This window comes from Thalassophryne amazonica, chromosome 21, assembly GCF_902500255.1.
Source record: "Thalassophryne amazonica chromosome 21, fThaAma1.1, whole genome shotgun sequence".
Classification (NCBI taxonomy): domain Eukaryota; kingdom Metazoa; phylum Chordata; class Actinopteri; order Batrachoidiformes; family Batrachoididae; genus Thalassophryne; species Thalassophryne amazonica.
The window spans coordinates 16374604-16399329 of NC_047123.1; the positions used below are offsets into that span (position 1 = coordinate 16374604).

The 24726-nt window shown below is 41.3% G+C and overlaps 1 protein-coding gene and 1 long non-coding RNA gene across 2 annotated transcripts in view; one reads left to right on the plus strand and one right to left on the minus strand.

Moving 5' to 3' along the window:
- The window catches only part of LOC117503573, a 60325-nt gene that overhangs the window by 32065 nt on the left and 3534 nt on the right, over nucleotides 1-24726 (plus strand). The window lies entirely within an intron of this gene.
- Nucleotides 1402-16131, minus strand: LOC117503572 (cytosolic 5'-nucleotidase 1A-like). Its single transcript, XM_034162834.1, has 6 exons — nucleotides 15891-16131; nucleotides 15646-15813; nucleotides 6596-6725; nucleotides 6287-6409; nucleotides 2684-2868; nucleotides 1402-2591 (listed from the first exon to the last, which is right to left on the minus strand). Exons 1-6 carry the CDS (start codon nucleotides 16002-16004, stop codon nucleotides 2226-2228), a joined length of 1086 nt encoding a protein of 361 aa, XP_034018725.1. The 5' UTR covers nucleotides 16005-16131; the 3' UTR covers nucleotides 1402-2225.

Below are 24726 nucleotides of genomic sequence, written 5' to 3' on the forward strand. Positions count from 1 at the left end.
CTTCCAAATGCAGTTCAGATGATTTGGAAACTTTAAACTGACTGTGTGAGTGAGAGTGTGAACGTATTTGTATCTATGTGGCGCTGTGACGAGTGTCCTCATTAGGGCGTACCCTGCCTCTCGCCCAATGACCACTGGGTTAGGCTCCAGCTCTCCCACAACCCTGAATTGGAATAAGCACATATAAAAATGAGTGACTGAATGAATAGACTAGGACACTGCAGATTACTGTAAGTGTCTTGTACAAATGCACAGGAAGCATGACCAGGAATCAAACCCGGGTGTATATACTTGTAATCCACCTCCTTATCCCACTGAGGTAGCTGTTCTGTCTTAAGACTCAATATTAATTTAAAATGTGAATTTTTTTTTTTTATTAAAGCTGTGCAATCAATCTGAGGGGGAAAAAAGTATTGTTCAAAGAAACCAATAAATACCAATGTATTCCATATAGGACAAGCAGGTTTTTAGTCACCACAGGAGGTAACTAAACGCAATCAAACCTCAGTATGCCATGGCCGACACAAAGTGTATGGGGATCGTTCCCATAGTAGTTGCTACGGCCACATAGGGTTCAGCAACTACATTAGATTAGACAGAACTTTATTGATCCCTTGGGAAGACACCCTCAGGGAATTTGAGGTTCCAGCAGCATTGTATAGCAGCACACAGGGTAAGAAGCACAGAGTATCAAAAGTGCCAGTAAAAAATAAAGTTTGCTAATATAAATACCAGACATACTGGTTTACTGGCTACTACTGTTCCTCTCATTCCTTACCTCTGTCTTCCTGTTACTCCCCCTCAATTTAAAAATGCCTGTCACCATTTTTACTGCTTTGTCCTGACTCCGTAACTTTCAACCATAGCACAAAAACTATTCCTTTTTGAAATCTACATGCTCAGACAAACAAACTGCTACACATTTTAACACAGTTAGTGTTTCCTACTTTTGAGCTTGTGTTTTGAACTCTGATTTAGCCCCATCTGGCTTTAGCTGTCACTCATGAAAGGTCACCATATATATTTTTCCATGTCATGGAATCCTTAGGATTGATTGTGCTATTTAGTGTCTTTAAGGTGGTAGAGATAAGGGAGGTCAAAAATGGATATGGGCCCCTGCACTAACATCACCATGACCATGACAATCACGTCTACAAGAGCATGTAAACATGACAACTGTATGCATTTATCATTTATTTGTACAAAAATGATTGCGTACTCATTTATCAAAGTAACAGAACGCACTCAAGCCATACACATGTATGTATATTGGTTGTGCATGTCAACAGCAGAGAGACGAACAATAATAACCATCGAGTGTGCCCTGTGGATGAAAGATGCTTCAATTTCTCAAACATATTTAGAGTAAGCAAAATTAATGCCAAACTCCACACACATTAGGAAGTTACAGTCTGGAGTTGGTTATTTTTTACACTTTGAAAATCCACTTGCAATAAAAAAACAAAAACAAAATACACTCATTACAGCAAACTGTGTTCGTGGTGATAAATATGGCAGTAACAGTTACCCAAAAGCTCAGGTGCATAAAACAGCTGAGTACATAACACGAAACACGGGAAAATTCAGAATAGGAACAAATGGAAAGGTAAACCAACCCCAGTAATACACACACAGAACATATCAATAACCGAAATAGTGAATGGTTCTTAATTTTAAAACAGTTCCCTATCAAGTAGTCATAGAGAGTAAAGGAAGATACACCGAACCAAAGTAGAAACGTTTTACTGAGCCCCAAACACACAACAACCAGAGAACATTAGCGTTTTAAGCTACAGTGTGTAAGATTTAGCACCATCTAGTGGTGAAGTTGCAGACTGCATTTTTGCCATCATTGCTCCATTTCACAAACGTGAGGGTTTGCAAACACGGCAGCCTGCACGAGCAACCAGTAGAGAGTGTACAGGAGATCAACCAGTATTCCTCTTCTTTTTTTCTGCCATTTTGCAATCACACTTCAAAACGCCGATGACAGAGTGAGTATGTCCCTATTGGGATACTGTATCAGCACGGCGCTACAACATGGCAGCCTCCATGAAGGGGCTGGCTCCCATTTAAACAGGTGGATAACTGATACTTATGAATGTTATGTTTGATTTCTGCAAATAAAAATCTGTAAATTCTACACACTCTGGCTTTTCAAGTGCCAACTTCTGCATATATTAAATTTAACCATTTTCAGGCTATGACTTCTTTGCACTGCACGTTCATTCCTCCTTAGCTGGCTGCTCAATCAGCTTCTCCTTTTTGTACTTCTGTCCGATACCGTAGGGGACGTGTGCAGAAATGGTGCCCAGTTCCTTGGCTCCCTCAATGTGAAACATTTGGTCATCAAAGAAGATGTGTGGTTTTATCTTCTGAAGGAGGGGCCCCTTGGGTGCCCCGGCGAGAAAGATCGCTTCATCGATCTCCAGGCCCCAGCTCCGGAGTGTCTTTAGGACGCGCGCCCCTGAGCTGGCAGCACTGCGGGCCGTCACCAGGAACGTTCGAATGGGACAGTCCATACGCTGGCCTTTGGCATAAAATTTTCTCTGGAGCTTTCCCAAGGCCTCCAGGAAACATTTTAACGGCCCCTGAAAATGTCATTACATTAACGTCAGCATCAGGCTTACTTATGAAATTTGACACCACGGCACACACGCAAAAAAAAAAGATAAATGCACACCTGAGCCAGAGGGCTGTTTTCAAACTTCTTTTCATGCTCAAAAAAAGAGTCCAGGCCATGTTTCTTCACAATAACCTCCGACTCGTCTGAGAAGAGGACGGCGTCACCATCAAACGCCACTCTCAGCTGGTTCTCACACAACTCGGTCTCCTTGTCGAGTGTGAACATGGTGGCTGCAGCAATGCCTGAAGGAGGTTAAGTAAAAACAGAAAGTCATCTTGAAGCAACACAATCATTTAGGTACAAAATTTCAATAAATTAAAGAAAATGCCAACTGATTACATATAGTGAATGCAACACGTGTCAGATGGCCCCTTTAGAGTCTTGTTCTGCTTGACTTTTTCCCCACAGAGGAAAAACAAAAGAACTAGTAGGCTGATGACCATCCCTGCATCTGAATATTCATACTAGCTTACTGCTATATAGGCAAAAAGCAGTACATCACAATCCATAGACTCGAAGCATTTAGTCATAGTAGTCACCTAGTTTCTAGTGGTCTCCAAGTAATTTATAGTAGCACCAAAGCTGCATCCAAATATGCTATCTACTAATTAACTTATTTGCTAGCTAGCTAATAGCTTACTATATAGTAGATAAAAAGCACTATATAACAATCCGTAGACTCAGTAGTCATTTATTTATAGTTGAACAGTACCCAAATGATGTACTATGTCCATAGTATGCAAACCATAGATTGTATAGACACACTGGACAAAGCTTGCGTGATGTCACCCATAAGTTTTATATCGACCCAGAACAGCCCATATGAAACCCATGTCTAGACCATAAACTGGGCATCACCATGTTGACAGCAGCGACCTCACGGATTCACAATGAACTCAATAATACATAAAGCAGTGGAGCGTTGGTGTCTCACTGTGTGACGAAAGAAGCCATCGAGTCTGAACCAGCTAACAGGCTAGCCTCAGTTTGGGTGATTATTAAATTTTGGGGGTGTGCGTGGCGTTTCTCATAACAATTTGCATGAGTGTGGAGTTATTGCTATTGTGGAGTGTGGAGTAGTTGCTATTTTCTCAGTAATTGTACTCAAGTGGTCCTAACAGACGAAGAAGAAAAGTAAAAACAGAGTTAACGAATGAACAGAACGTGCAGCTGGAGATGATGAAACATTTCATCTGTACTGCAAGTTAGTGACAACAACCTTGAAACACCTGTTTCCAAATATTATTCCAGAGTCCATATCAAAAGGAAAATGTCACAACATTTTCTTATGAAAAATAATAAAAAAACAAGAGAATGAATGGTTAGTCAGTGCAATCTCTGAATGCATGTTGCTTTTCTTGACATGTGCCACATTTACTTTGAAGAAAAAGATAGAATTCTTGGAGAAAATAGCAAAATTCTGTTTTTTTTTCTGGTCTGTCCTCATTAGACCACTTTGCCCTGAATCAGAACCTGTCGTGGTCATTATGCAAACATTAGGAGTCCTGAGAAACTTGACTGCCCAGAAAATAACTTTGTTGCAGGAGCAGATTTTAGGGATATGACTTCACATTCTGCCAGGTAGTGCGTGTGACTTTTTCCTGTGAACAAATAAAAACATGAACAGGGCTCGAAATAGTACGTGCATGTCCTAATTTGTGCACGTATTATTCGAGTGATGCATGTAATTTTATACTGAACTAGCACTGGTGCAAGTAACTTTATCCATGTTTTATCAACTATAAGCACCAGTAGAATGAACCAATAAAGTAATAAATAAGGAAAAAACAATTTCCAGTGTGTTGTCTTCATCGTCCCTGGATTTTATGACTCTCACGCACGGAGCAAGTTGCTGTGCTCTATTTGTTGTGTTCACGCACACATGTAAACAAAGAAAAAAAAAACTGGCTGCGGTTCCTCTCTCTCTCTCTCCCCCTCAAACTCTGTCATCATTGTGTTATAAACCAGTCACCACTTGTTTTATTATACATCTCTGTAGTTAATAAAATTATCTTTACGGACAATTAGTTCATGTGCGCACGTGAAAAAAAAAAAAAAAAACACAACTGTCTGCCTCTCTCCCCTCAAACTCTCCCCAGAGAGGAAGAGTCTGACACATCAGAGGAGGAGTTTTAAGGTTGATATAATACTGACTTTTGGTTGTGCAACTAACTTTTTTTGGTGCAAGAAATTTTTTTTGTTACTAGCACCAGTGCAAGTAGGTTAAAAACTGTATTTTGACCCATGATGAATGATATAAGAATGTACTGGAGTTTATCAATTCATTATATTTTGCATTTGTAATCTGAATTTACAAAGTAATAAAGGTGGCAGATAAATGTTGTTGAGTAAAATTACCTTTAAGATATAACAGAAGCAAGTAACATAGAAATACCTGAACATTTTTATTTAAGTACAGTCGGAAATGGACTCAGTGAATTTCCACAACAGACTTTGGGTTATTTTTACATTTAGGACACTTAATTTACAATTAAATTCTCCAAAAATATTCCCTATTGGAGGGAAGAGAGCACATCTATTTTTCAACTTACAAAATAGTTACTTTTATACAAGAAAGCCCAGAATATGTTATTAAAATGTGCTGAAATGCACACTGGAGTGTGTACACCTTTGGGTGCCAACATGGCGCCTGGAAGGAAAGTTTGCCAGGTCAACACTGCCCTCTGCTGACCGTATACAACAGTTGTTCTAAAGATATTGAATTGAATTTAACCTTTATTTAACCAGGTTAGTCCCACTGAGATTGAGATCTGGACTTGGACAATTATAAAGTTTCCAATTCACCTAACCTGCATGTCTGATGTGGGAAGAAACCGGAGCACTCGGAGGAAACCCACACAAACACAGGGAGAACATGCAAACTCCATATGGAATTTATGGAGATATTGGAGCAACACATGCCAAACCACTGGACAGATTTCAAATTTGTGAAGATACTTTCCATATCAAATGTTTCATACTTAGTGAAATGAGATGAATTTTCTGGTTATAAATGTTACTAACCATTGGAGGTTTTTAAAAAAAATAAGGAAAGTAGCACTGGTCACCAAATGTTGCGTATAAAAATCACACCATCCACCTTCATTACAGTCATGACGTGAAATGGCTACAATGGACTTAAAACAATATATAAGAAACTAAGTAACACGGATACAAGTCACGTTTTATTATTACTTGTTTATATAGGTCTTTCCAAGGAATCAAAGCGCTAATCAAAATAAACTACAATAAAGCAACAAAAGTATGCTAAAATAATGCACAAATATCTCAATTTAAATAGCTGACAATATAGGAAAAAGGTGCAATATTCTGACAGGTTTGACTTATACTCCAGTATGAATCATACTATGGAAAATATGATACTTTGCTAACGTAGCAAACTAACAAAACAACAACTCCAATTACAAATAAATATTCTACTCTCCTAAAGGAAAACATACAAAATCTTCCACATGACTGATCAGATTGTGTTTTTATTTCCAATAACTGATCCAGTAATTTTAACCCATATCTGAGTGATTTTTGGATTGATATACAAAATACTGGAGCAGCGCACCCCTAGTAAATACCAGTCGTACAAGTTCACGTTGAGCCTGATGCATCGACTTATTTATACTGAAAACCATTGGAGTTACTGACCTTCCTCAATAGCTTCTGTGACTTTGTCGGAATCCTTGGACAGGTAAAGATTGGTCAAGTAGGCCTTCAGGTAGCCTATAGGACTTTTTCCTCCCGTCATACAGAATCTCTCAATTGTCAAATCTGAAAGATCACAAGAAGAATTGATTTCATTGTGACAAACATCTCAATCTAATTACATTACAACAGCTATTCTCCATTTCTAGCATGTAATTACAGCATTAAGCATGTTCCTGAAAGCTAGCACGCAACGCCCAAACTGCCACCATATCAAACAATCGATAGCACCTGGTTAAGAATACAACATACCGTAGTGATTAATGCTGTTTATGAGGCGCACTCCAACTTGGGCGTGATTGTTCGTCATCAAAACGATGTCGAACAGCTCCTCGCTGTCTGGGTACAGCTTCCTCAGTCGAGAGTTTACCGTCATCAGCGCCTGTGCGCGAGGGCAAACGGTTGGGAAATAGTGAAGAGGTTTTGTCGGAGGAAGGAGCGTTTCAGTACATTACAACACTTTAAGCACAATCTGGTTACACAGCACAGAGATTTAGAAATCCTTGAAAAATGGACAGACATTAAGGACTGTACGCCATCAGACTGAATGTGGACATGTACTAATTATACCACATGAACTTACACTTACACTTACACACACACACACACACACACACACACACACACACACACACACACACACACACACACACACACACACACACACACACACACACACACACACACACACACACACACACACACACACAAAATTTAGGTGCACATTTATGAAGATACCACATACTGCTACTTCACTGTCAAAACCTCCAGTACGCATTTCCCAATATATGAGTACAATGGTATCTTTAGCTATCGTTTCAGAGAAATGGTTTTTATGTAGGCTGAAAGGTGCTAGGAATTTCTGAAGCAGGAAATGACGCAAAATGTTTGGCCATCTTGTTCTGTTGCTACAGTACTGTTGCGTTGACAAATTCAGAGACCAAAAGTACCTCTGCCTCAAGTGTAGACACAGAGCCAAAGGTGTTTCTGAGGTCTACCGCTGAACTGAGGTCTACTCACTGAACCAAAGTGTGAATATAGGCATTGCTGTTTTCTGGGATATTTTGAATTTTCATAACGCATTTGATTCAGTTGATCAGGCTGCTTTCTGAGACATTCTGGGAATTTGCAGGATGAAATATAGCCAGCCAATACACAACTAATGTGAGCGCTGTTCATAATGTAAGCAGATTCTCTGACTTCTTCAAGTAAATATAATTTGTCAGGGATGTTTCTGGCACTTATTCTGTTCAGTGCTTGCATGGACTAGGTCAGTGGTGTCCAAAGTATTTGAGAAAAGGCCAAGAGGGTGCATGTGTTCTTTGCAGCCACTGACTCCAGCATGTGATTTCATTGATGATCTTATCCCATCTGCTCAAGTGATGTTAATCAGTTATCTGTGATCTTTGAGGAATCAATGGATGTCTTGATTGCAGCCCTTGAAATACTGAGTCCAGGATCAAAATAAAGATCAATGCCTTCAATGACTTCTTGGACCCAGCCATGGAATGAACATGTGAAAACTTGTTCAGACATTCACTTATACAGTATCTGCAATGATATTCATGAGCCTGGATCCTCGGGCGATCCTTGAGCGATGTCTGGCAAGAGCTTATGGAGTCATGTTATGGGGTATGAGAATGATGGTCACGGTGTTTCAATTCCTGGTGCTTAGCCAGAATCACACAGAACGGCGTCAGAATGACGAATCGGCACATCCGCAAAGTGTCGGATTTCAGTTCCAAAACGTTCTGACAGCCATCTGAGAGTCCACACAGTTGGTCAAAATCAGCCGGCGGCCCCGAGTGTGATGCACACGCTCAAAACCCTACGGCCGCCGTTGAGATGGGACACCTATCCGACGGCGGTCCATGTGCAATCTGAGGACCATCTGACTGAAATTTACATATTCCGAGGCCGGAAAAACAGGATCCGAAACAATTTGAGCGCATACTAAGAAACCTCGAGATGGATCTGGCACGGTAAAGCCTGCCACTATGACTGCCTGTGCCACGTGTAAAAATGTCCACCACCCAAACAGCGCAAAGGAACTGTTGACATGTATGTGGCACTCTTCATCATGATAATTCATAATTATTATCATTGTACAGTGAATGTGAGCAGCGGCTATCAAACCGAAATCTGAACAGGCTGTTATATCCACAACAGACCTTACAGTACAGATATTTGTCCATTCCCTCCCCTGGGCGACTTAAATAATGTTAACTATTGTCTCCATCATAACACGGGCAGCTGTACCTCTCCGTGGTGTGGAGTAACGCGTCACTGCACGCGTATGGCTCAGAGCTGAACAGATCTCACTGCTGAAATAAATGATCACCTAACTCTGTAGTTGATATGACATGGAACTGTTGTGCCAGGCCGTGACACCAATAATAAACATGAATCTCACCTCCAAGAGTGGTCAAGAAGTGTTTCACAGCGTGGACGTGAAGCCGAACCGCAGCCTGTGGTTAAAATCCTCTCACCCAAAATAAAAAATAAATCCCATGTGATAATCCAACCATTGCGATGTCCAGAGATGTGCTGTGCTCCTGAAGTGAGCAAAAAAAAAAAAAAAAGAAATTAAAGTTCGCTGGAAATTCTCTGTCTGTCACAGGGAACAGCATGGCACAATGCCAGCAAACTGTCAGCGAAGCTGTCCAGTAGAGGTGGGCAGATCGATCCTAATATCGATAATATCGATACCAATGCTGGTATTGATATTGAACGATCCTCGTGTAAAAAGATCGATACTCAAGCTTTTTTCTCTCCCGCACGCACTGACTGCTGCGCACGCAGATTCATCAAAGTCTACTCTCTGTCTGTAAGAGCAGCGCTGCGCTGTGTCACACAACACGGAGCAGCACGCCCTCCCCCCTCTGGTCTTTTGTTGCGCCGTCACACGGCTCAGCAGCACCAGCCAACAGCCATGCAGGTAGGTTCAGCCTGGCCTGCCCACTCAGCGCTCTCGAGTCAGCCCTCTACCTCAGGAGATTGTGTTTTAAGTTGTGTGGATTGATATTTTTTTAAACAAAAATGTGGATTGTGATAATAAAGTATTGTGTTGTCACATACAACGTTTGGCGAAATTCTATCCTAGGTCTTTTGGATCCTTTGGATCTATCAAGCTTAAATATGAAAAAGTATCGGTATCTGCGATACTAGGCCTGTATTTACTTGGTATCAGATCAATACCAAAATTCCCGGTATCGCCCACCTCTACTATCCAGTGTCCTGCGAGCGCTTAGTGGCTCATACAGCGTTACACACACACACACACACACACACACACACACACACACACACACACACACACACACACACACACACACACACACACACACAGCTGAGTGATAATTGCAGCCCCACATGTGCATGCACTCACGCGCACTGTGCACACATACACATGTGCACGTGAGGAACGCAGCGCTCCTTCCCACTCCGGTCCCGCGTCTGCCATCCAGACGTTTGGACATCGGGCAGTCTTCAGCACCTTTTACGGCCGTCTGACAGCAGTCTGTGTCATGCACATGTTTACATACGCTTTGGATGGGAGGCAGAGCCTTCAGCTTTCAGGCTCCTCTCCTGTGGAACCAGCTCCCAATTCTGATTAGGGAGACAGACACCCTCTCTTTTAAGATTAAGCTTAAACTTTCCTTTTTGAAAAAGCTTATAGTTAGGGCTGGATCAGGTGACCCTGAACCATCCCTTAGTTATGCTGCTAAAGACTTAGACTGCTGGGTGGTTTCCCATGATGCACCCAGTGTTTCTTTTTATTCACCGCTTTTTGCTCTGTATGCACCACTCTGCTTTTAATCATTGGTGACTGATCTCTGCTCTCTTCCACAGCATGTCTTTTTCCTGATTCTCTCCCCTCAGCCCCAACCAGTCCCAGCACAAGACTGCCCCTCCCTAAGCCTGGTTCTGCTGGAGGTTTCTTCCTGTTAAAAGGGAGTTTTTCCTTCCCACTGTCGCCAAGTGCTTGCTCATAGGGGGTCGTTTTGACCACTGGGGTTTTTCTGTAATTATTGTATGGCTTTTGCCTTACAGTATAAAGCGCCTTGGGGCAACTGTTTGCTGTGATTTGGCGCTATATAAATAAAATTGATTTGATTTGATCTGGATGCCATTGTGCAGGTGTGGTAATCCAGACGTGTTCTGACACTGCTGACCATGCCTCTTTGCCTCCTGACTGCATCGGATTATGGCATTATTTGCTGTGTCAGGCATGGTTCCTGCACATTCTTGTTATGTGTGACAGGAGCGTTACTGTATGATTGTCAGACTTGGATACTAACCAGTGATCTTAGGTGATGATATATTTGGTACTAGGTCTCTTTAGAAGACCACTGAGTACTGCTGGAATGACTGTGTGTCAAACTAGTGGTTGCTTGGGGAGACTCAGATGAGCTGTACTACTTATGTTGTGAGGGAACATCAGCGACTGCTTGTTGACTGTGTGGAGCGTTTCACTGAGCCTGACTGAACATGCAGTAGCCACACTGTTGAGGACACCAGGAATTTGAAAAACAAAGGGAACACCCACATTATCTGTTAGCTGTTTAATCTGCTTAGTTACACTGATCTAGATAACGATTTGTTTCACAGTGTAATCTTCACGTGCCTTAACTAAAGCACTCCCTGTGCTGAATCACCTCTAAATTATTTACATATTATTCACTTTATGTGTTTTTAGGAATCTGCTAGCTTAGTGCAGCTACTATCTCTTAGCCGGTTTAGCATGGCGGTTTCTCCTGTCTCTCCCGCACTTCTCTGCTCTGAGAGTGAAATGTGTAGTTATTCCTCGGCTTCCTTTAGCAGTAATGGTACTTGTAATAAGTGTAGCTTATTCGTAGCCTTGGAGGCCAGGCTGGGTGAATTGGAGACTCGGCTCCGCACCTTGGAAAATCCTACAGCTAGCCAGGCCCCTGTAGTCGGTGCGGATCAAGGTAGCTTAGCCGCCGTTAGCTGTGTCCCCCAGCAGATCCCGAGCAGCTGGGAAAGCAGGCCGGCTGGGTGACTGTGAGGAGGAAGCGTAGTCCTAAACAGAAGCCCCCTGTACACCACCAACCCGTTCACATCTCTAACCGTTTTTCCCCACTCAGCGACAGACCCGCCGAGGAACAAACTCTGGTTATTGGCGACTCTGTTTTGAGAAATGTGAAGTTAGCGACACCAGCAACCATAGTCAAATGTCTTCCGGGGGCCAGAGCAGGCGACATTGAAGGAAATTTGAAACTGCTGGCTAAGGCTAAGCGTAACTTCGGTAAGATTGTAATTCACGTCGGCAGTAATGACACCCGGTTACGCCAATCGGAGGTTACTAAAATTAACATTGAATTGGTGTGTAACTTTGCAAAAACAATGTCGGACTCTGTAGTTTTCTCTGGGCCCCTCCCCAGTCGGCCCGGGAGTGACGTTTAGCCGCATGTTCTCCTTGAATTGGATGGAGCAGCTCTCATTTCTAGAAATCTGGCCAATTTTCTTAAATCCTCCAAACCGTGACTATCCAGGGTTGGGACCAGGAAGCAGAGTTGTAGTCTTACACACCTCTCTGCAGCTTCTCTCCCCCTGCCACCCCCCCAGTACCCCATCCCCGTAGAAATGGTGCCTGCTCCCAGACCACCAACAACCAGTAAAAATCTATTTAAGCATAAAAATTCAAAACGAAAAAATAATATAGCACCTTCAACTGCACCACAGACTAAAACAGTTAAATGTGGTCTATTAAACATTAGGTCTCTCTCTTCTTAGTCCCTGTTAGTAAATTATATAATAATTGATCAACATATTGATTTATTCTGCCTTACAGAAACCTGGTTACAGCAGGATGAATATGTTAGTTTAAATGAGTAACACCCCAGAGTCACACTAACTGTCAGAATGCTCGTAGCACGGGCCGAGGGGGAGGATTAGCAGCAATCTTCCATTCCAGCTTATTAATTAATCAAAAACCCAGACAGAGCTTTTCATTAGTTACTTCCTCCAAACCATCAACATGTCTATTAGACCCCATTCCTACCAGGCTGCTCAAGGAAGCCCTACCATTAATTAATGCTTTGATCTTAAATATGATCAATCTATCTTTATTAGTTGGCTATGTACCACAGGCTTTTAAAGTGGCAGTAATTAAACCATTACTTAAAAAGCCATCACTTGACCCAGCTATCTTAGCTAATTATAGGCCAATCTCCAACCTTCCTTTTCTCTCAAAAATTCTTGAAAGGGTAGTTGTAAAACAGCTAACTGATCATCTGCAGAGGAATGGTCCATTTGAAGAGCTTCAGTCAGGTTGCAGAATTCATCATAGTACAGAAACAGCATTAGTGAAGGTTACAAATGATCTTCTTATGGCCTCAGAGAGTGGACTCATCTCTGTGCTTGTCCTGTTAGACCTCAGTGCTGCTTTTGATACTGTTGACCATAAACTTTTATTACAGAGATTAAAGCATGCCATAGGTATTAAAGGCACTGCGCTGCGGTGGTTTGAAGCATATTTATCTAATAGATTACAATTTGTTCATGTAAATGGGGAGTCTTCTTCACAGACTAAGGTTAATTATGGAGTTCCACAAGGTTCTGTGCTAGGACCAATTTTATTCACTTTATACATGCTTCCCTTAGGCAGTATTATTAGACAGCATTGCTTAAATTTTCATTGTTACGCAGATGATACCCAGCTGTATCTATCCATGAAGCCAGAGGACACACACCAATTAGTTAAACTGCAGGAATGTCTTACAGACATAAAGACATGGATGACCTCTAATTTCCTGCTTTTAAATTCAGATAAACTGAAGTTATTTTACTTGGCCCCACAAATCTTAGAAACATGGTGTCTAACCAGATCCTTACTCTGGATGGCATTACCCTGACCTCTAGTAATACTGTGAGAAATCTTGGAGTCATTTTTGATCAGGATATGTCATTCAATGCGCATATTAAGCAAATATGTAGGACTGCTTTTTTACATTTGCGAATATCTCTAAAATTAGAAAGGTCTTGTCTCAGAGTGATGCTGAAAAACGAATTCATGCATTTATTTCCTCTAGGCTGGACTATTGTAATTCATTATTATCAGGTTGTCCTAAAAGTTCCCTGAAAAGCCTTCAGTTAATTCAAAATGCTGCAGCTAGAGTACTGACGGGGACTAGAAGGAGAGAGCATATTTCACCCATATTGGCCTCTCTTCATTGGCTTCCTGTTAATTCTAGAATAGAATTTAAAATTCTTCTTCTTACTTATAAGGTTTTGAATAATCAGGTCCCATCTTATCTTAGGGACCTCTTAGTACCATATCACCCCAATAGAGCGCTTCGCTCTCAGACTGCAGGCTTACTGGTAGTTCCTAGGGTTTTTAAGAGTAGAATGGGAGGCAGAGCCTTCAGCTTTCAGGCTCCTCTCCTGTGGAACCAGCTCCCAATTCGGATCAGGGAGACAGACACCCTCTCTACTTTTAAGATTAGGCTTAAAACTTTCCTTTTTGCTAAAGCTTATAGTTAGGGCTGGATCAGGTGACCCTGAACCATCCCTTAGTTATGCTGCTATAGACGTACACTGCTGGGGGGTTCCCATGATGCACTGAGTGTTTCTTTCTCTTTTTGCTCTGTATGCACCACTCTGCATTTAATCATTAGTGATTGATCTCTGCTGTCTTCCACAGCATGTCTTCTTCCTGATTCTTTCCCCTCAGCCCCAACCAGTCCCAGCAGAAGACTGCCCCTCCCTGAGCCTGGTTCTGCTGGAGGTTTCTTCCTGTTAAAAGGGAGTTTTTCCTTCCCACTGTCGCCAAGTGCTTGCTCATAGGGGGTCGTTTTGACCGTTGGGGTTTTTCTGTAATTATTGTATGGATTTTGCCTTGCAATATAAAGCGCCTTGGGGCAACTGTTTGTTGTGATTTGGCGCTATATAAATAAAATTGATTTGATTTGATTATCTCCTGGCTGCAGCAAATAAGTGGCTACTTTCGGGAGGTGGGGATGGACCAGTTGTCTGTCTGGGTGGTTGCCATCCACAGCCTATGGTTGTTGTGTAATGTGGTAGCAGAACATGCTCCCATACCTGACCTGCTGACGTGCTTGCTGCTGCCACTGCTGATGCTGGTTGGGTGTTTTTTTGTCTGGCTGTTACTCTGAATTTCTTAATTACCCAACCAGTTTTTATGACATTTACACTCTTGCATGCTGACAGTGGTTAGTAAATATTACTCATCATGCACACCAAGAGCAACTTTGTCATCTGAAGCAAAAAGCCCCACTATTCTCCTGAAATGATGCCTGTTGTTTACGTTCATCCTATCATATGGTGCCAATGTAACCCACGTTACTATGTCCCACAGTGGACTCGAACTCACTGTCCCCAGGTAGGAACACAGGTGCTCTGATCACAAGTCTAAAACCCATAATGGGCTCTAGCATCTGTAAGGACAAGACAATCCCCCAATCAAGGCCTGCATGCGCAATCCATGTACTTCGTTTGTGCTGAAAATCTTGCTCAACTTTACCAAGCGTAAAAACCATGATCGCCTTTACAGCACTCAAAGGTAAGTAGCCCTAAACTATATTTTGTCAACATAATGATGAATTTTCATGACAATCCTTTATTGAGAACGTGAAAATGACCGTGCATAACTGATCAATAGGAAAAAAATATAGATATATTTTTTTAAGACTAAAATGACCATAACTTCCTTATTTCTTAACCAATCTTGACAATCTTGGTGTCAATTTCTTTGTTTTTTCATGCTCTATCAACTGCACCTGTAAAAAGAACAATTTATGGACTTCCATTTTTTTTGTCTTGTCCCTACAGATGGCATCTGTTGCTGTGGAGCACCTTATGGCCTTCTGCTGCACAGCACCACCTGCTGGCCTCCGTTACACAGATATAGAAAATGAATAAATAATGTAAATAAGCAACAGCTCTTGAATTAAAAATATATCGCAGGAAATTGTCAAAACGAAATTATTTGGTGTTTAATCTCTCTCACACACTCACACACACACACACACACACACACACACACACACACACACACACACACACACACACACACAAAAAGGCAAAATACCTGTCTGCACAGTTTGAAAGAGGTGTGGCCTGAAGTTTCAGTTAAAGTGGTTGCTGATTCAGGAGTGTAATAATAAAAATGCTTTTGTAATCCCGTATCAGCATTTTTTGCGGTCGCGCGTGAAGCAGTAGTTTGATTGACAGCCGGGCCACGCCTGCACAGACGCGCAGTCTGACCAGTTGCTGAGCCCCTGACACCGGGTTCTGGGATCTTGGTTCTCGGTTCCCACCTTGACGAAGGGGAACGCCGGTCCTGGTTTCAGAGGTTGGTTCTCGTTGTCCACCTGGTAGGTGACGTACTTCTCAACACCTTCCTCCTCGTAGATCTTCCTCTCTGCCACCATGTTGAAGAGGGTCCGAGACGACACGGCGATGGTGACGGCGTTCCTCGGTTTAGGCTGGAAGCAGCAAATGAAGTGAATTTTAATACTGAGGCACTTTTACACTCGGACACTTTACCGGATAAAACACTTACAGGTCTCGGTTTGTTTGATTTGAGGTTGTCGAAAAAAGCTTTGGCTGCAGCCCAGTCATTTTCCTCTCCTTCGTATTTTACTGCAGCTGAACTGTCCGGCTGAATGTCGCTCATTGTTTCAAATTATCCCGAACTTTAACGGAAAACGAAAAGAGAGGACGAAAAGAAAACTTTGCGGAAATGTAGTGAGTTGGTGGGCGTGTCTACCAGCAGTGACGTAGACGAGGAGCCTGGCGCCACTGTCCGAGGGGGCGGGGAGAGAGAGAGAGAGAGAGAGAGAGAGAGGAGCAGATAAGTATCATTTTGGCCAGAATTGTTCACTTGGCGATACAACCATCAGATTTGGCATGAATGTTCTTCATAAATCAGTGTTTGAGAAAAAAGTGCTGGTCACTTGAAAATCCAATATGGCGGCCAGGTAGGGGTCAATGAAGAATTACACAGGGGTCAAAATCTAAAAATGCTCCAATCATATTGAAAAGTATAACACATTATTTGTCTGATCATAAATATTCTAAAAATGTATAGTTTGGACTGTCTATGACTGAATGTTATGGAGTTATGGGGTAAAAGGTAAGGTTAGTCCTTACTGGCGTAAAGTGCCTTGATTCGACTTTCTTGTGATCTGGTACTATATAAATATAATTATAAGTGAATAGTATATTGATGTGTATGTCTGTGTGTCGACATGTAGTAGTGAATTTGTATTTATGTAAATATGACTGATTAGAATTGTTGGACTTGTACTAGCAGGGGTGGGCGCTAATAAGCTTTGCTTCAGCCCACACTCTTTCGGACTCACTACTTTTGTTTGTGGAATTTTTCATTTTTTCTGTTTGAATATTTTGTGTGCCGAATAAAACTTTGTCACTTTTGTCACTTACCTGCTGCAACCACAAAAAAAAAAAAAACAGCAAGAATGGTGACAAAGGTCAGTTTCAGTTTGTACAAGGGTCAAAAGTTAAAGTTGCTCCAATTTTTGTAAAATGTGATGCAAATTATTGGTTGAGGTAATATAGTTTTTAAAAGGAATAGTTTGTACCATGTGTCATGCTCAGTTGTCACCGTTAAAGGGTAGCATATGTCACATGCCATAGAATCCAATGGATGTCAACATTGTTTGACATTTACTTTGCAAAACAAGCATTCAACAAAGTCAAAACTATTCCATTTATTAATCCTATTAGTTCAACCAATAATTTGCACCACTTTTTACCAAAATTGGGGCAACTTTAACTTTTGGCTCCTGTACAAACTGAAATTGACCTTTGTCACCATTCTTGCAGTTTTACCCCATAACTCCAGAACATTTTGTCATAGATCATCCAAACTATACCTTTTTGGAATCTTTGATACCAGACACATAATGTGGTATAGCTTTCAATATGATTGGGCCATTTCTAAATTTTGACCCCTGTGGAATTCTTCATTGACCCCTACCTGGCCGCCATATTGGATTTTCAAGTGGCCAGCACTTTTTCCTCAAACACTCATTTCTGAAGAACATTTATGTCAAATCTGATGCTTGTATCACCAAGTGAAGGATTGTTTCAGTTATCTGCTGCACTAAGAGAACACAAAACCTTTAACTGCATGTCTCCCCCCCCATCTTTTTTTAAATTTCTTGTCTCTCTTTCTCTCCCACTCAGACCCCCGTGGACATCTGGTGTCGCCGACCAAACGGTCCCCCCTAAAAATCAGTTTGCCCTGCCTTCACTGCGCACGCGTCATCAGCGCGGTTCAGGGATTATCACCTCATTTCTGCTTCAAACTGCACTCCAGTCATCTGTCTCCGCGACAGATATCTGAAGCTTTTGTACAACAATCATTTCCACATACATTCAGCATTATTTCATCATAAAAGACCAATGAAGCGATTAGAGCACCACGGCTACATGAGCTGCTAGCTGATGCGCTCACTGCACGTTGGTCATTTCAAAGCGTCACCTCGTTTCACCTCGATTCTGCTTAAAATGGCCTCGTTTGTGTTTACAACTGACTTTAGAATGATTTAAGAGGTTTTACTTTGTCATCTGATGGTTAATAATCACATTATTCCCTTTGAGTATCATTTTGGGTGAAGAGAGTCAGACTCCTACGAGCTGCTGTCATGCAAAATGACGCATGCGTAGTGGAGGGAGGCGGACTGATTTTTAGGGGGGGACTGTTCGGTGTGCGACACCGGGAATTTACAGCGCACGCGCCCCGGAGGCGAGGGATACTTCTTGTTTATAAACTTTGATGTCACATCCAAGCATGCGCATTGACGTAGCTGGCAAGAACGTGTGAAAACAGATACCAGGAAAGAGAGAAAGCACGCAGGGTTGCCAACTCTCAAGCATCTGGCGTAACACTCACGCTTTCAGCATCAATCTCACAGTCACGCACAAGCAAGAAATGTCATGCCAAAATAAAAATTTCTCCAATTAATTTTCTGTTGATGACTAGATTAGACCAAACCAGATCACAGAGCATTGTTTCTTAATGAAAGGAGAGGTGTTTAAGGCCCACTCCCGAACAGCTGTTAACATCTGCTTACAGCATTCTTCTCACTGCAGTATTATCTGATCGTTGATTTGCTGAAAACCTGTCACATTATAACATCAGCTACACGCGAAGAGTTCAGAGAGAATTCAAGCATAGGTACGAAGCTTGTTTCTGAGTCAGCCACTTTTTGGAAGACAAGGTAAGCCAATAAATAGCCTAACAAATCAAATAATCTATTGTCTAATAAAATTGGGTCCCTTGTCACTACAGATGTAGATGAACTGTGTTGAGCCAGTAGGCTACAGACTTCAAATAGTTGCAAACTAGGTAATTTAAAGGACATGTTATACGTTAATGTCCTGGTTAGTAAGTATTCATGATTTTAAGTCTATCTGTGCATATGCGCTAAAAAAAAATGTGGTCGCTGATGGATTTTATTACTGAATTATTAATGATGAGGATACCGAAGTGTTTTGAACCACTGAATCAATATGAAGCAATTGTGTTGAAATGGTTCAGTGTTTAGAAGCATTTGATATAATAGCCCGACAGCCAGCCCTGAAATGGGCCTGATACTGGCCTCTCTCTCCTAGCCTGTGATTGGTTGGTGGCCGAGACGCTGACATCAGCCTCACTTTGGTGTTGCGCAAGCGCTGCTCTCCTATTGGTCGTTTAGGAGTGGGAAATCTCACTCCAAGATGGAGGCCAGTATCCGCCCCAATTCATAGACGGGCTGGTTGCCAGGCTATTGATACAATCAACTATGGTGACGTCTGCTGGCCAATCTTCAACATAGCACTTGCATGGAACAATGAAACAGGTGCTGTTATGTATGCTAAATAATAATGGTTCTATATGCATCTTGAAATTTTTGACTATATTTTCATTTAAAGACATTAATAATATAGTTGTCATAATTTGATTGTGCCATCATAAAATACTGTAATAGAGATGTAAATTGAGAAATGTCTGTGCAACTAGTGACTGATATGACCATAGTTGTACAAAATGAAGAAGATTTGGGGGCTTCAAAGGTTTTTATTTAGGTTTTTATTATTTTTATTTTTTCTGTTCCTTCTCTCCAGTTTTGGAGAAGACTCACATGGCACAGGAGTTGTTGTCGTTTGAAGATAGATTTTGCCCAGCTTGTAAAAAGTTACATAAACAGCTGCCTCCATCCTCCCTATCTCTCCTTGCAAATTCACTGCAGAAAATGGTTCTGGGAAGCATTAACATGGCTAAAACCCTTCAGCTTCAGGGGGAGCAAGACCCAACCAGGACCCTCTTGACCCCCAGCCATTTTAAATGATTTTCTTTATTTGTCTCTCCCATGACTGTAATGAGGTTGTTGAAATATTTCAAAAAAAGGAAGGAGGATGGAGAGGATAGGGTTCAAGTTACCAAAAATTTTCGGTGCACACTATGTGCTCGCAGAGTCTCACTCCAGCCAAGTCCCAATGTTGCCAACCCTGAGCATGGCACCTGCAAGTTCAGGAACCAATTCAGCAATACCAGTTCTTTGTAAGTGGCCACGTTAAAGTCCTGTGGTACCATCCTTTTGGAGATGACAGCCCTTTCTGTTTCCTGAAGAGGAAAGTTATTCCTTCACAGAGGATAAATGACCAATCACATGATCCTTGGGTCTACTTATACAGTATGATGCTTGTGTTTATTGTGCTCAATGTATGACAGGTAAGTGTCATTTTACTTCTGACCGACTGTAATATCTCATGTCTGAAAGCCAGATTAAACGTGAGTGAAAATATTTTGAATGCTTCCAAACCACTTTACAGTAACTTACTCACAACCACAAGTGATCAGAAGCTAACTGATATGAGATTTATTGTCATTGTCATTACACGAGTGCAACAACAAAATTAAGTTTACACGCCAATTACCTCAGACAAGATACAGCAATTAATCCACAATTACTTGTTTACTGTAATAATGGCACACATCAGAATTAAAGACAACACATATACATTTGACATTGTTTATGTGCACTAAACTTGAAGCAGTCCGTTATCCAAAATGAGGCAAAGTGGGTGAAGGCTGCGGCAAGAGGGGTCCGCGCCGCCCAGCTTGGGGAGTTGAAGGCTCCAGCAGTAAAAACAGCGCTGCCTTTGAGGTGGCAGGGAGGAAGCCAGGGTGAGGGGGGTGGGGTGGGGATAATAGGGATGGAGGGAGGGAGACATACGTCGTGTACAGATGAGTTAAGTTTCTGTCAGTTTCTGTCCATGTGTGTGTAAAGTCTGACATTGCTAGGCAACAGCCGGCTGAAGAGGGGGTAGATAGATGAGAAGGGAGAGCCAAATTCCTTCACCAAGGCCGTAGATCCTTCTGGGGGAAGAGCAGGGTAATTCCATTTGCTGCACCTCTGACCATCTAGAGTACACATTTATGAAGAATATTCTCCGGTCCTCAGCAGCACATTCCTTTGCAATGGAACGTATATTCTCCAAGATGTTATCCATTTTGCGTTTGAGTTCAAGAGTTCGCACAGTCTGAGATTACACAGCATTGCCCTACTCATTAATCATGACGGACTGATGAGGGGACGAGAATTAGTACATTATTATTGTCAGCATTTCTCTCAGAGCCTGGTTTTTACTGTTTTACCAGTCATGTGTTAGTTTCTCCACTAGATGGCGACCTCAGTTTTGTTTCACACCTGGATCATTTGAGTACTTGTACTTTTTAGATCTGTGGACTGTTGGTGTTTTTGTTACATGTACACGTCTGAAATAAACTAATAGAATATAATTTACAGTCTTAGATTACGGGAACAGGTAAATCAAAAGATGCGTTATCAAGTTTTAAACTGCTGACACCCTTCAAATGAACATCCATCTTATGGCTTACATTTTAAATCATACAATGACAGTGTAAACAAGCATTTTGATTGGCCCCCGTGATATATATATTTCTGGGGGGTCAGAGTTTAGATACACAAATGACAACATGACCAACAAAAAGTGTTTCATGTCGAAACATTTTTATTTGTAACTCTTGTATAAAACAGATTCCATTTGGCAGTGTGTGTATACGTGTACTTTTACAATGCAAAGGACATCAACATGATAAATCTCAGTGATTCTTATCAGATTTTTTTTATTGAAAGGTGTTTTCATCTTGATCTTACAATACACTTGTTTTTGCTCTATAGATCATTCAGATGTCAGACAGGAGGTGGAACAGTTGGTCCTCTGGTGTGATCAGAACAAACTGGAGCTGAACCTGCTCACGACTGTGGAGATAATAGTGGACCCCCTCCCCAATCACTCCATCCTCAACAACACAGTGCCCACTGCAGACACCTTCTGGTTCTTGGGATCCACCATCTCCCAGGATCTGAAGTGGACCTCCCACAGAGACTCCACCAGGAAAAAGGCAGAGGATGTACTTCCACAGCTCAGGAAGTTCAACCTGTCCCAGGAACTACTCATCATCTTCTACACATCCATCATCCAGTCTGTCCTGTGCATCTCCATCTCTGTTTATTTTATTTGCACATTTTTACTGTGAATTATTCAGTGTTTAGTGTATATTTATACATACTCGTAGAGACAGTTCAAATTCCTTGTTTTCTTGTAGCGTCTTGGACAAACCTGCCAGAGCCAGTAACGCTTCTTGTTCTCTTCTTTATTCAACTTTCCAATGCCTGTTCCTCATCGTAGCCCATCCTCAGGTGAGGAACATAGTCTAGTTCGGTTAGATCATCGCTCGATCCCCCTACATGGATGAAAAAAACTTTGGATTTGTTTACTGAGTTGATCGCCGATCAATCCAAAATGCTCTTATCATAACCTGAACAAATAATACTATTACATGCAGATTTTTAATGTCACCTTCACATCGTTGATTCTTTTTCACTTTTAAATAGGTTCTTTCAAAATTAAATTGTGGCATCATTTTGCATTTATTTACAGATGAATATTTATGCATGAATCAGGTTGCTTGAAGTTTAAACACCCTTTTTACACTGTTCAGTTCCACGTACCTCAATAAATGCATGCTGCACTTAAATGCTGGTGTAAAACATATCTGGGCTTTTGATGGATTCATATGTAATTTAAACAGATAGACGAGCTCATCATCTCCTTGAACAGACCACATACATTTTCCAACAATGGATGTAAATATATAAGTAAGTTACTGCTCGGTGGAAAGTGAGGAACATTATTGAATTGGCGTGCCAAACTAAAATAGGAAATTATTCCTTTGACATTTATGATGAGTTAAATGTACTGGACAGGAAGTGGATCCCACAAACAGGAGTGAGTGATGGCACCCAGCTCTTGCATCAGATTGCAGTAGTCCACGGAGATCTTTTCGGTTCCCGAACAGTAATTCTCACGAAACGATCGGTGCAGTTAATAACACAGCAACTGTAATCCTGCAACACCTTGGAAGTCAACAAACCCACGTGACCAGATTTATGACATCGCGAGAAGTATCCCTATTCCTAGGAAACGTCTGGTAGTATGTAAATTCTCATCCAATCATAAAGTCAGTACCCATTACATCATTCACACGATTAGCATAGGAGAATGAGAGGAACAGTAGTAGCCAGTAAACAAGTACTGATCAGTATGTCTGGTATTTATATTGCATACTGTTTTTCATTTTTTTTACTTTCACTTTTGATACACTGTGTGCTTCTTACCCTGTGTGCTGCTATACAGTGTTGCTGGAACCTCAATTTCCCTGAGGGGGGCCTTCCCAAGGGATCAATAAAGTTCAGTCTAATCTAATACGATTAACATACCAGTGCGCACGCACCGAAAGATGAACAATCACTGGCCACCACTTCATTCTGGGTAAAATGTACTGATAAATAAATGTCCTTATTCTGTAGATTGCAATGCTTTATGCTACTGCTATAGGGAACATGTTTAAGTTTCTTCAAGCTTGTTAAAATTAGGTCCATAGGTGCTTTTGATGTCTAAATTATGAAACATGACACAATAAGTGAGTGGTTGGGTTGTATGACGTGCTTCAGAATGCCGAGCTTCCTGCTGTTGGAGTGTAGCAATGTTGGAACAATCCCCAAAATTTCTCATCGGACGAGCTCCTCAACAGAATTTGTGCCATTGTACTGGGTACAGTGAAATCTGCCTCCTGCACTATGATCACAAATGTGACAAGCAAACCATGGCTTGCGTTGCACGTTATTCACATGCACACACAAATTCAAACAGTACACTTTCTTTCTCTGCAAACTGCATGTATCTTCAGTGACCAACTGTTTGTTCGAAGCTTCGAATAAATACAAGACAACGAAGACCATTCCGTCAGAACCTTAATTATTATTTTTTTTTTTTTCAACATGTTCAGATAAAATTTATATTTTCCTCAACAGGTGACTTTTGTCCTGTCTGCATGAGCAGACTCTGGAGGTGACAAGTCTTCTCTCAGCAGTCTGCTCACTGCTCTTCATTCTGCACACAAACACAAACGCTTTCATTACAAAGTGGTTGTGTGCTGTTGTCAGAGCAAATTGTGTTACTGCATCACATCTGAAATGAAAGGTCAGAGGTCAGCGTTGTTCCTAATAGTCCATGAGCCAGTCATCAATTTTTACCTAATCGATACCACTTAAAGGGAAGAAACGACACTTAGAATCCAGCCTCAGTGTATCATGGCCTACACAAAAATGCATGATAGCCATCCCAGGGTGGTAGCTGTACCCAGTTAAGGGTCAATGAAGAATTACATGGAGGTCAAACTATAAAAATGCTCCAATCATGTTGAAAACTGTATCACATTACTTGCCTGATCATAACAATTCCAAAAGGTATAGTTTGGACTATCTATGACGGAATGTTCTGGAGTTATGGGATAAAAATGGCGACAAAGGTCAGTTTCAGTTTGTACAGGGGTCAAAAGTTAAAGTTGCACCAATTTCAGTAAAAAATGATGCAAATTATTGGGTGAAATAAAAGGATTAATAAATGGAATAGTTTTGACTGTGTTGAATGTTTGGTCTCCAAAGTAAAGGTCAAACAAGGTCAACATCCTTTGGATTCTATGACTTGTGACATATGTTACCCTGTAACATGAAAACTAAGCATGACAGATGGTGCAAAATATTCCTTATTAGAACCCTAGTAACCCAAATAATAATTTGCATCATTATTTACTGAAACAACTTTAAATTTTGACCCCTGTACAAACTGAACTTGACCTTTGTCACCATTTTTGCTGTTTTTACCCCATAACTCCAGAACATTCCATCATATAGATAGTCCAAACTACACCTTTTTGGAATCGTTATGATCAGACAAGTAATGTGATAGAATTTTCAACATGACTGGAGCATTTTTAAAGTTTGGCATCTGTGTAATTC